This window comes from Pleurodeles waltl, chromosome 11 (genome assembly GCF_031143425.1).
Source record: "Pleurodeles waltl isolate 20211129_DDA chromosome 11, aPleWal1.hap1.20221129, whole genome shotgun sequence".
In the NCBI taxonomy this organism is placed as follows: domain Eukaryota; kingdom Metazoa; phylum Chordata; class Amphibia; order Caudata; family Salamandridae; genus Pleurodeles; species Pleurodeles waltl.
In genome coordinates, this window is record NC_090450.1 from 531,004,777 (window position 1) to 531,016,879 (window position 12,103).

Genomic DNA, 12,103 nt, shown 5'->3' on the forward strand with positions numbered 1-12,103 from the left:
ATTCATGTAAACTCTACAAGAACCAGTTGGTGGAATTTTAGTTAAAATGTCTTTTATTTTGCCGGAAGCGAGGCAGGAAGGCTGAAACACCATAACTCAGCACCCAGTATCTCTATCTGGGCAGTGGTTTAAACGCCTCTTACTCTCTGAGTTTAGCAGCTACAAGATGGGAGAGAAAAACTGAAAAGTCCTGGAGTTTGCTTGGGTCATTACTGTGTATAAGCTCTTCGGCAATGCCATGTATTGTTGGAAAACACTGTGCCGGTTATTTAACCGACTCTACCTTGAGTAATAGATTCATTGATATTTAGGTCTTTCTGTTCCGGATTTGTTGGCTTTTGTCCCCCTTCTTGTCCTTATCCCACCATGGAACATACTGTTTTTGATTGGTCGAATGTTTCCTTCCTCTGATGACATCACATAACTTTTTTTCCTCTTGTTTGTATGGCATTTTGACTTAAAATATTTATTGGGAACGCATGGATTTCCTTGCTTTTCCAGTGGTCTCTCCCACTGTTGTCACCCTTCCTCTGAGTTCCCTTGGCTCCAGCACCCACCCACTCTCTCCCACCGTCGCCCTCCCCCTGCTAAACTTCTCTTCTTGCTCAGTTCCCCTTCAACCCTGCCCATTGCCCTTTCTAACCCCTCTGTCTCCCTCCTCCCTTGTTCCCTACTGCTCCTCTGCCAGTGCTCTCCAGCACATCAATGCGTTGCCAGTGCTTTTAGAATTGCAGCACAAGCATTGACAAAACCAAAAGCGGCGGGCTGCCATCTTGGAATATTATTTTGTATAATATGCTTCTAAATCAGGGTGATGACCATCTTGGAAAGGTATAACAATGCTATTTTTATATGTTCCATGATGGACGTCGTGCTGCATCAGGATGCAATGTGACATCTGTCTTGGAAGTATATAAAATAATATTTCTGTATAAAATAATTTTCCAGCATGGCTCCCACCACTACCTGGCCTTGCTAATTCTTGTACCTACATTTTACAAGGACTGGCAAAGTCGGCACCAGCAGCAAACAAGTGCTGGCCGATTGGCTTAGTCAGTGCCTATTTCTTCTGCAATCCCACCCGTGACAGCAGTGTGTCTTTGTGAGGTTGGTTGGCACCAAGAGTATCTCTTACTGGGATCTGTTAGGAACATTTCACAGAAATGACGCTGTTAATACCTACTGACCAAAGTATTATCAACAGTAGGTTCATTGATGGGGTCTGCCATTTGTAATGTTATTTTTTCATATTGTGACTGCGTCAGGTCAATCATTTTTGAGTTATATCATCCCTTATAGTTTATTTCGTAGCTATGTGGAATATCTTTGCTTTTCAGATGCTGCAGTGATGACTTTTTGTTATTTGGACTGTGTTGGAAGTGCTGTGATCTTGAGTTCTTATTCAAAGTCATTTTCAGTATTTTCGAGCCTAGCGGTAGGTGAAGAATCATCACAAAGCTTTAGTCAGTTTACTTTGAAGTCAAATAAAAGGATTAGGTATGATATTGAAACAACTGCCAAGAACATTACACTCCGACATCCTACCAACTGGTTCATCCTTCTAATGAAAGGTTTGTTGACACTTGCTTTCTTGGCTGCAGTAGCTCACTGAACTTCCCTCCTCACTACTAATGTCCATTTCCTGCACAGGACTGTAGGTACATTGTTCCTGAGCTCCACATGCTTCCCCGGGATCATCTGTGTGCTGTTGAATGTCCTACTCAGACCTGCCACCCTTGAGAGTGTCTTCACTGTGTGAGAGTGGGGCGAGGCATGGAGGAGGGTGGGCGTTCACCCTGTCGCTGCGTAAAGGACTGTGGAGGGCCAATGCGAGGGGCTGGACAAGAAAGGTGGTGTAAGCGTCCTCTCTTACCCTCTATAATCTACTGCAGCAACGGCTTGTGATCCCGTCTCACACGTCCTGAAGAGGGTGCAAAACACTGACTACACTTTAAGGGGGGCAGAACATCTAAAACATAAGCTGGAAACCTACTGTGTTGGCACTTCCAGATCACCCTGTGCTCACCTTGTGATTTCTCGTCTTCACCGGATGACCAGGTGAAGAGTGTGTATTTTGTGCCTTTACCAGTATAAAGCATTGTGACTCCACTTGGACCTGGTTCAGAGAATCTACAACAAATTAATAGTTGCATTTGCTGATAAGAGCCCAGCAAAATACCAAATATGTTCTGTCCAATAAAAATAAAAAAACATTTAATTGACTAGACAAAGCTCTGGGCCTGCACAAAATGGTGTGCCAGACAAGAAGCATGTTTTGTTCATCTTTATCTCACCAACGTTTGTTAAACCTGGGATTTGCAAGCAACTTTGTTCGTGTTCAAGAGGTTCGGTGTGGTAGAGTAGTTTGATGGTGAAAACAAAAATATTCCATGAAACCAACCATTGAGATGGATGAAAATATGGGGAATGGTAGGTGTGAGGTTGGCAATTGATGTGAGATAGGTAAAACGTCTTCTCACCCTTGAACTCCACTCTCATGAAATCCAATCATAGTAGGCCAAAACCAACCAAGACAGAAACCATTTGCAGCCAGGGGAATCACTGGACTGATAAGAGAAGATTCTTGGTGGACACAATGCGCAACTGAATGAAAACCAAAATGGTATTCCTCACTTCGTAAAAATGAGTCGTATGTGACTTGGCTCATGAAGGCGACAACCTGTGAGGAACTGAGGCAGTAGCAGTGCCAGTGGGTAAAGAAGGAATTTGGCCACTGTGCTCCTTGGAATTATTAAAATGAATTAATAAAGATTTACTTGTGTGCCAAAAAGCAATTCCCACCTCCTCGCACGCATCTCTTCGTGTCCCTTTTCGGAATGCATCTATTTTCTCTTATAATGACTGTGCTACAGCATCTGAAGTCCCCCTTGGTGCTTCAAGGTACCCAGTCGAGTGACTGACTGACTGACTGAACATGTGAAAATAATTAGTCTAACAAACTAGCTGCAGGAACGTGTTCCCTGGTACGCGTCAGCGTTGTTTTAGGGTAAGCAAACATCGTAATGTGTTTCCGGAGAGGCAGCCAGCTGCGGTGTTGTGCTCGCGAAGGGACATTCCATCCCCTGTAACCTCGACCTTTGGCGGGAATGTGCCCCGGTTGCGGCACAGGGCCGCTTTGGTCGCCCCGGCGTTTGATTTTGAACCCTGCGGCGTTTAAAGGAAGTCCAAGGACGAGTCCTGTCACAGCCCAGAACAGACATCTGCTCGACGGTGCGTCCTCCTGCTGCACAGCGGGATGTTTTCAATGACATGCCCGCAGGAGATGCAGTGTTCGTGGGTTTGCTGGGCCTAAAAACAATATTTTCCATATTGAGCATGGTCTCCGGACCGGCGTTGGGGTTCTTTTGTACAGCTTGAATAATGTTTATCCGTATCCATACTCTAAACAAAGCCAGTCAAATTAGTAGAGGATGATCTAATAGGAACAAAAGAACAGAAACTCGAATCAGTCATAGTTTCGGACAGTAGATAGTAAAATTATTTTTTGTTTTGTTTTGATGTCGCTGTAGAGGAGTCTCTCAACTTCTTTAGGTCACCAGCTGTGTGTAAGTTGTAAACCATGCAGTAAGATGTCTGCTAATATTTTTCTCAGGGTTCCTCATTTCTACAGGTAAAGTAGCCCTCCTCCAACCTAGACGTCGCAGAACTGAGTGGAAGAGTGAACATGTGACTGTGTTGTTGTGAGGAGGAGCTAGGACCCTGTTGGGCAGATTCCTCTGTGGTCAACAGCCAAGAACTGGACGGACCCGCTTCCTGCCCCGGAGACTCGACAGGAAGAGTGGGAATGTTGCCGCACAGAGAAGAGGGGAGAAAGTAGGGTGGAGATGAGCTCCTGCAGAAGTAGAGGAGCAAGTAATTGTGAGGGAATGGACAAAGACACCATAAGTAACTCAGGCGTAGTCATGTGTTTACCAGTGAGTCCTGGGAGGAGGACCGCTATGAGGACTTTACTATGGCCGCCACTGCCCGGTGTTCGACTCTCCCGTGAGATGGTGCCTGGGTGGTGTCTGCATGAAGTGATGTTGTCATCTTCATTGTTGGAGAAGCTGGGTCAGGGTTCTAATACTTTCATCCCAAGTTTACCTAAACTGCTACTGCTTGAAGTGCAAAAATCTCAAGCTCCTGCAAATGCGCTCCCCTGCGTACGCCACACTAGCTGGATTTGGGAAGCAGAGGCTGCAGTGAAGCATGATGGGAGCGTTGTTTATTTTCTGTACAATGCGCAGTTGACTTGGGTGTCTGACTTTGTATATGTCCTGGTTATTAGATAGTCCTGTTTATCCACTTCACATTCCTTAAACCAGATCAGCTAAACAAGTACCCACATATCAGCCCGAAGAGTACTGATTGAGCCCTCCAGATAGTCTGCACGCTGGGTGTTTCTGTGCTGAGCACACAGCCATTGACGCCATGGAGTACCAAGCTCAGGCCCTGTATTTTAAGTTGTTGTGCTTGTATGCACCTTGTTTGAGCCTGGTCATGAATTATTCACTCACTTCTGTGCACTCTTCAGCCTCCTCCAGTGTTGATCTCGCCATCTCCGCAGAGATGGGAGTGTCATGTCGGGGTAGGACACCCGCATAGTGACTGCCGTGTGGAGCTGTAAAGGCTGTGCAATGTAGCACAGAATGTGCTGTGGAGTGGAGCAAACAGTACGCACACAGCGGAGGCCATGTTCTGCCCTCCAAGTTTGGCCCATCGAAATGAGAGTAAAATTCTCTCACATCAGAATCTACCTACCTGGAACCCTTGGTGAGCCAGTCTGCTGACCACGTCTGAAGATTTCTCGACTAAAAAAAGCCTGCCAGCGAAAAGACAAATTAGTGACTGTTTCTATAAATTGGCAATTTTTTTTGCATTTAGCTGTGATAAGTAGGCTTTGAGAATTTGTTTCTTGAAGTACAGGCATTAAGAACCAATTTATTTGAAAATGCGGCTAATCTGAAAGAAGAAGTTCAGAAAGGGGAATAAAACTGAAAAATAGAAACTAGATAGGAAAAACGAAGCAAACCAGCATTGGTGAAGGCATTATGTCCATGAAACCTATTGTCTTGATGACCAGGGCGAATGTGCGCTCGTCTGTGGCAGCCATCTATAAATGCATTTTATTGTACTTCAAGAAACGTCATTCACAGGTAGCCACCTACGATGGCCGTCTTTGAGTAGGATATCTTAAAACATAACAAAATACAATAACATATGCACATGTTGACATGCAGGAAGCTGTCTTGCAGTGGTTGATAAACAAATTTAGGATCGCCCCTGTTGATAGCGTGGATGGTGGTGTTTAATGCATGACGCACCGAAAGGGCTGGGACGAAAGAAGTAGATGTAGTGCGGAGGGAAGGGTGTAAATAAAGACAGGGTCTGGAAAGGAATAGCGGAAAGCAGGAAAAAATTTAGGGAGAGGGAAAATTGACAGTAATATGCATATAACTGTAACGCAGTTCTGGCGCCAGCCATGGAAGGATACATGCCATCATGCAAATTATATGTCACAAAAATGCTTCTGGGTGGAGCAAACATAGGAATAGGGAGAAAGCTGTCAAATCAAGAGCAGGAAAGTAAGTTACACAAGAAAGCCATCCAATCATGAGTAAGTCTACCCAGAGCCTGATCTGTGTACTGTATTGTTCACAGCAGGTCGCGACAGACTACCACAGCTAAAGCTGTCTGCTGACAAACCCTAATTAGAGAATGGAAGTTTCTATGGCTAAGTGAAAGAGAAAGAAGGAAGGGAGACGTCTATGGAAAAGTACACAAAATAGGAGTCAGATAAACAAATGAACAAAAGGGAAATAAAATGTGGGAAAGGAAAGAAACGATGAGGTGCACATGGGCTGTAGAGGTGACTATAGAGTTTAGGAGGAGCTGCAGAGAAATCCTACAGAGAGGAAGGAACTAGCAAAGGAAGAAAGGAAAAGAGAAGTGGGATTGAAGGAAACGAGTTGGATAAGACAGGACTGAAGCTAGAGTAACAGTGGCTACTCCCTAATTTAAAAGAGAAAAATGTAATCAACTGTAGGTTCAAACCCAATGATTTGAACCACAGACCATTTCAATGGAAATTAGCTCTTCCAAACCATTTATTCAAACTCCTCTTTTCAAATATGAAATAGTTAAAACTAAATGTTTTGTAGGAGGCAGTGGACTCTGTGCAATACTTAAAGCATTGTGGCTGTCGATTTTGAAAATAAATGATATTTGACATGTTTTTTTGTCTTTAAAGAGAAAGTCTGCGCATCAGTAGTGCTTCTTCGGGAGTTTGGGAAATGTGAAGCCCAGGACCTAATAACAAATCAGCTTAATAGCATGTACTTCAAAAAGATGCACTCAAATCAATTACATGGTTTTAGCAACCAAGAGGGTACGTAACATGTGAGGCAAACATCTTTTGTCTAAATGGCTTATTTTGGTACTCGAAAATCCGCTAAGCATTGCTTGTTTGGACATTCCTGCTTCAAGAAGTCATTCCAAACTTAATTTCTGTGGGTGTCTTTTTTGGCACCATTTCCTAAAACCAGTGTCTAATTTGAGCCAGTCGTTTCCGGTGCTTAGCTCTGGCACTTAACTGTGAACACTTGCACTTACGACGGTCTGCCATATGGTGGTGCTGTCTGTCTTATTAGAGGTAAGTCCAACAACAGTTGTTTATTAATTCAATATATTGAAAATTACTAATACATGCTGCCCACCGCATTCTTGTAGCTTTTGGGGCCCGGAAATGTCTGAATTTGTACATTAGTAGGATGTGATGATTAGTAGTTGTATTGGTGCCGTCATTGGCAGCACTGGTAGAGGCAATGGGTGGTGCAAGCTCCAATGGCCTCCTAACTAGAGCTCTGGCACTAACATTTTCACAAACCAAGCACTGCCTAAAACAGAACATTAGGACAAAGTTCTATAATGGAACGTGGTGGGCAAATGATACACAGCGCAATGTGCTCCATATCTAGCATTTTCTTTCCACATTTTTAGTGGGATATCGACTTTTTACATAAACCACGATTTGAATCCACCTAGTCATGTCACCGAAAAGGCTGGAGTCACAGCATGTGGAGGAAGTCCGAAGTCCTGCATAGTTTTTGTGTGATTTTAACCAGTAAGGACACATTTTCTTAAAGAATGTTCATAATTTATATACAAAAATAAGTAATAGCGGAAAACTGTGAGCATTAATCTTTGCCTTACTTCAGAAGCACTTCATTAGCCTCGGAGTCACTCAACGAAATTCAAACCAGGCACTTGAGGTTATAGCCTAGCAGACTTTGTGTATGTAATCGAATGCTCATGTAAAATGCTCTCATGCCCTTGGGCCAAGTTTATGCAATATGAAAAACAACTGCATTGAGGTTAGCGTGGAGAGACCATTCTGAACAGGTGCATGGGCGACAGCATTGCTATACATTCTGGGATTCCCAGGTTCACTTTTTAGGTCTTGCTATGATAGCATATGCACTGTTGCTCGCATGATCTATTGTTCCTTAAAAATGTGTTTTAAAAGGGCTTGGATCCCACCACTGGTTGGCTTACTCGTTATTTTTTTTTTTTTTTCATTGGCCAGTGGTGACAGGCTTGCTGGTCTCGCCCCAGGTGGCTTTGGAAATATTGTAGTTGTACGCTCTTTCGATCTTTCTCTCTCACACACAGACTCTCACACACTCGATCTATTGGCTTTGCACTGTTTTTTACCCATATTGTACAGAAGTGCAGCTGCATGGTTTTAAGTTTAAAAAAAACAACAAAAAAAACACCAAAATGCTGATACGCCACCACCATTGACCATGTCATAGCGCTATTTTTAAATTTTATTTTCAACCATGTTGCACAGCAGCCACACTGCTGTACAATATGGCTGAACACAAATCATTGACAAAGCTAAATAGCTCTGTTTTTTGCTTTGCCTTTCTAAATGTTTTTAAAGTCATCTTGTACATCGGTTGAAAGTCTTAAAAAAAAAAGAAAGAAAGAAACTCTATGACGTGACCAGTGTTGACCGCATCATTGTATGTTGCAAAGCAGTTATGCTGCTGTACAACATGGTTAAAAAATATTGACAAGGCCGATAGATCTGGCATAGACGAGACGTGTTGGCTTTGCTGGTGCTTATTGTACTTGGAGTATGGATTAAAAACTTTCAGCATGCCAGGCTACAACGCTAAGACTAGCTGAGAGTGTCATCCTTTACACAGGGCCACGTGACAGCCGTGTGTGCTTATTACTGGGTCAGTAGTTGGTAAGTAAATTGGAACTGCTTGGATTGTCGAATTGTTTGGGATTCATTCTAGGTACTTAATTATATACCTTCCAGAAATGTACTTTAATGGCGATTCCTGACTCGGCAAAGATTAACACAGTTATTTCTCGTAGCCCTCAGGCGTTTTGCTCCTGGTCGTTGGACCACTGACTTTTTTTTGTTTTGTTTTAAGTGTTTTGATGATTGTTTTGTGCCCGATTTTGATGTATTCACTTCCAGTGTGTATGAGTAAAGACATTAAGGTTTTTTGCCTATCTCTTGACCGCAGAGCTCGTATTGGCTGACGGTGTATTTCATAACGTGAGGCCACTTTGCAGTTACGTATAGATTTTCAAAGTAATACATACCCGTTATTAGCAACCTGCAATAAAGAAATGAACCACGTTGTTTTAATAGCAATATTAATTGGCCAGTTCTTTGAACACTTAACAGTTTCTTTAAAGATCACACCATTCAGCTTAGGTTTCTTGGCTCTTTGTGAGGAGCAGCTCACGTCCAACTCCTCTCAATCAAAGTCCGGGCTCAACTGCCACAAATGGAACCTTCAGGCGAATTGGTCACGTGACTCGGGTCGCGAGCCAGCATTCTGTCTTTATAGACTAGAAACACCAAAGGTTCCAGGCGGCCATTTCTCACTTGTTACTTGGATGACACGTGTCACAAACGCTTACATGGTGATACGTGTTAAATAAAGGCCACTTATTTAACGTCTATTTCTTGTGGGTAAGTGGGTCAGAAGGACCCCCTTGCATTTTTTTTCTTTGTGCTCCTGTGCTTTGCTCAAATATATTATTCTGCTGTGAGAAGGCCGCCTCGTTCAGAGAATGTCACTGGCATATTTTTGCCTGGAGTGTTTTGTTGTCCTATTTGCTAATACTGTTTATGTCGAATGGAGATCCGGCTAAGAGTCAAAACCTTAGGGCAAATATTATTGTGAAGACCGCAAAAATCAGTATTTATCAGAAAGGGAAATTAAATATACGTAGTATATAATAATGAATAGAAGACGTTTTATAACAGTCCTGGGGTAGGGGAGGATGATTTTTAAGGTGAGCAATTGCGCGTTTCTTACAGCTTTCACATTTTAGTTTTTTCTTCATTACATAATGATATCTGCTCATTCCATCCCTGCAGCGTTTCCCGGAATAGCTGTAATGAACATTGCTCTACTGTTCTGTTGTCTACTTTTGATTATTGAAATCAGAATTTGCATTTTATTTCGAGAGAGAATTTGGATTGCATTTGCTGGGTGCTTGACATTTTTTTTTGTCCTCAGACTTTGCTTCGGATACTCTCTCCACCTCCACTTTAGCTGCCGAGTTTTCACACAGTTTCCTCCTTCCCACTGGTTATCTCGAAGAATGGGGAATGTAAGCTATTGAGCGATTTGAAAATCAGGTCTTATTCCTTGAGCTTATTCTAAGTTACCGCCAACTTCTAGTGCAAACGTGGGTGTATCATCTCTTAGTGAATGAATCAAGATGTATGTTTTGTGCCACGTGGAGCTGGTGAATACATTGTCTCTTCATAGTCTGCATGGGTGTGCTGATGCCAACCCTATCTAACAGAGTCAAGGAAATACCACTGCTGCAGACCTTCTGCTGATGGAATGTTTAAAGTTTCCAAACTTCTTCTAACCAGTAGCAGAGATGCGTTAGGGCATGGGTAAAGTGGGCAATTGTTGATGGCCCCCACCTTCCAAAAGGCCCCCTGGGAAAGTGAACTTTCTCTCTAGCTCATTTCAGTGTATCTTTATTGTATAATTCAATATTGTTGGGCAACATAGTGTTTGAATAAGCAAAACATTGGTTATAAAATTCAATGTTATCTTAAGCAGGGCCCCCCTAAATATTTCTTGCCTGGGGCCCCCAAAAGTTTTAAAATGACACTGACCAGTAGAATTGTGCAACGATATTCCAGCCATTAGCGTTCATTGCCTACTTGTCTTCCGACAGCTGTACCTGCCAGTGTGACAAACCTGGATGTAATATGGAGAGAATTGCATCACCTTGTTAACCTATTCTCCAGGTCTGTAGAGACATCAACATTTTCCCCTGGGTTTTAAGTTACAAGAGGCATTTATAAGGAAGCCACTGAGGCTCCATTGACTGTGAGAGGGCCCAACAGCATCAGTTCCATTTTATAGGTGTTACAAGTGAATCCAATGTCTTACAACCAGATTTGACTATACTGTAGCAGATGAACCAGGGCCATGGAGTCAGCAGCAAATATTATACTGCTCAGTAGATTAGAAACCTTGTGTCATGGGTATTGATGCCTTGGCATTTCAGGTTGGACTGTTCCTCTTGGAGCAGGGTCAAGACTGATTTGTGTATGGTTGGATCCAAATAGAGGTGGCATGTTGTACAAAATAATGATGGACTGGGATGCGGCCGAGTAATTACCAGTGGCTGAGAATAATTCAAGCATTCCATCTGTCAATTTTTTGTACGCATGGGTATAGATATGACACCCTTATCGTGCTTGGAGCAGATCATGTAAAGGTTTGATAGACACATTGAAGAGCAAGATGGCTCGAGGGGAGCAATGCCGGTCTCCACCAGTCCCCTCTTCATCGACCTTTTACTTATACATTGTCATTCCTTATCTTCGTGGAGGCGCACTATTATACAGTCCTTTGTCGCAGTGGTGCTGGGCCTGTGAACGGAAGAGGGGAAAATTGTTTCTCTGCATGGAGATGCCAAACTGATGCAGCAGCCTCTTCCCCAGTCAGCGCTGGGAGCCGCAGTGCAAAATCCCTGCACTCTTCTACTGCGCAGTAAGCTGCTTCAAGTCCCACCTTTACATATCCTTGGGCTGGCTTCAGTGACTGACTACCATCCCTCAGAGGGGTCTGTATGGCACAGCGAAGTTCATATTAATTATTTTTTAAATTGCATTTTACACCCATTAGTGCTTCCTTCGAGTTCACTCTTATGATGTTGCAGTTTCAGGTAAAAAAACAAGAAAGGGTGAATCCTGTCTAAACATGGCATTCACTCTAATTTTTAATAAGGTACTTTAATAAGACGGACTCATGTATACATTGAGCGAAACTGATTGCTGTTATTTTATTAAACAGACCTCTCAAATTAAAGTTTGTTCGCCCTCATTTACTCAGCAAAATGCACCAGTACTTTTCATGTTATACAAGCACAGTGAAATAAAAAAAATTATATACATATATTGTTTTACTTTTCAGCTCATAAGCACACCTCAACGATTCGCCAATTCAGGGAGTGTTCTGATTGGAAGTCCATACACCCCGAACCAATCCGCAATGGTCACACACAGTCACATAACAGAAGCCACCAACTGGATCCCAGGGTAAGATATCTTTTCCTACTTGTATGAGATATTTGTTTCCTAGTTGATATGCAAATAATTTTCGTTTATAGGTTACTTTATGCTTTGTGATTAAAAGTGCTTATTGCTGCTGGTCAAACCCCATAGCAGATACTTTCTGCTGTCGGGGTTGTCTATCAGAAACCTATTGATTTATTTATTTTTATGGCTTTTTGTTGTGCAGTCCATGACTTTGTGGGTATCATATCATTGTATGTGAATGCACAGATGCTCACGGGATTGACACAATGGAAAGTACACCATAGACAAGAAGATCTAATGTGTGCCTTTTGTTCCACGTTTATCCTCAGTATACTTGGAGTGTGCCATGACATTCAAAATGGATATAACCAATATCGCCCCACTCCCCACATTTTTACACAGCTTGGTAAAAAGGCTGTGAGTTCCTCCAGCATCGCCAATACTTGGTTTAATCTTTTTTACAGCTGAAGGAGCATCATCAAGCCTTGCCGCTTACAA

The 12,103-nt window shown here is 42.7% G+C and overlaps 1 protein-coding gene across 6 annotated transcripts in view; it reads left to right on the top strand.

The window, feature by feature from the left end:
* Positions 1–12,103, top strand: part of TFDP2 (transcription factor Dp-2) — a 455,267-nt gene that overhangs the window by 174,531 nt on the left and 268,633 nt on the right. For all 6 annotated transcript variants that reach the window (XM_069213927.1, XM_069213929.1, XM_069213930.1 and 3 more), the window contains exon 3: positions 11,481–11,605. In XM_069213927.1, the coding sequence (XP_069070028.1) occupies positions 11,481–11,605 (125 nt within the window). The remainder of the gene's footprint in view (positions 1–11,480; positions 11,606–12,103) is intronic.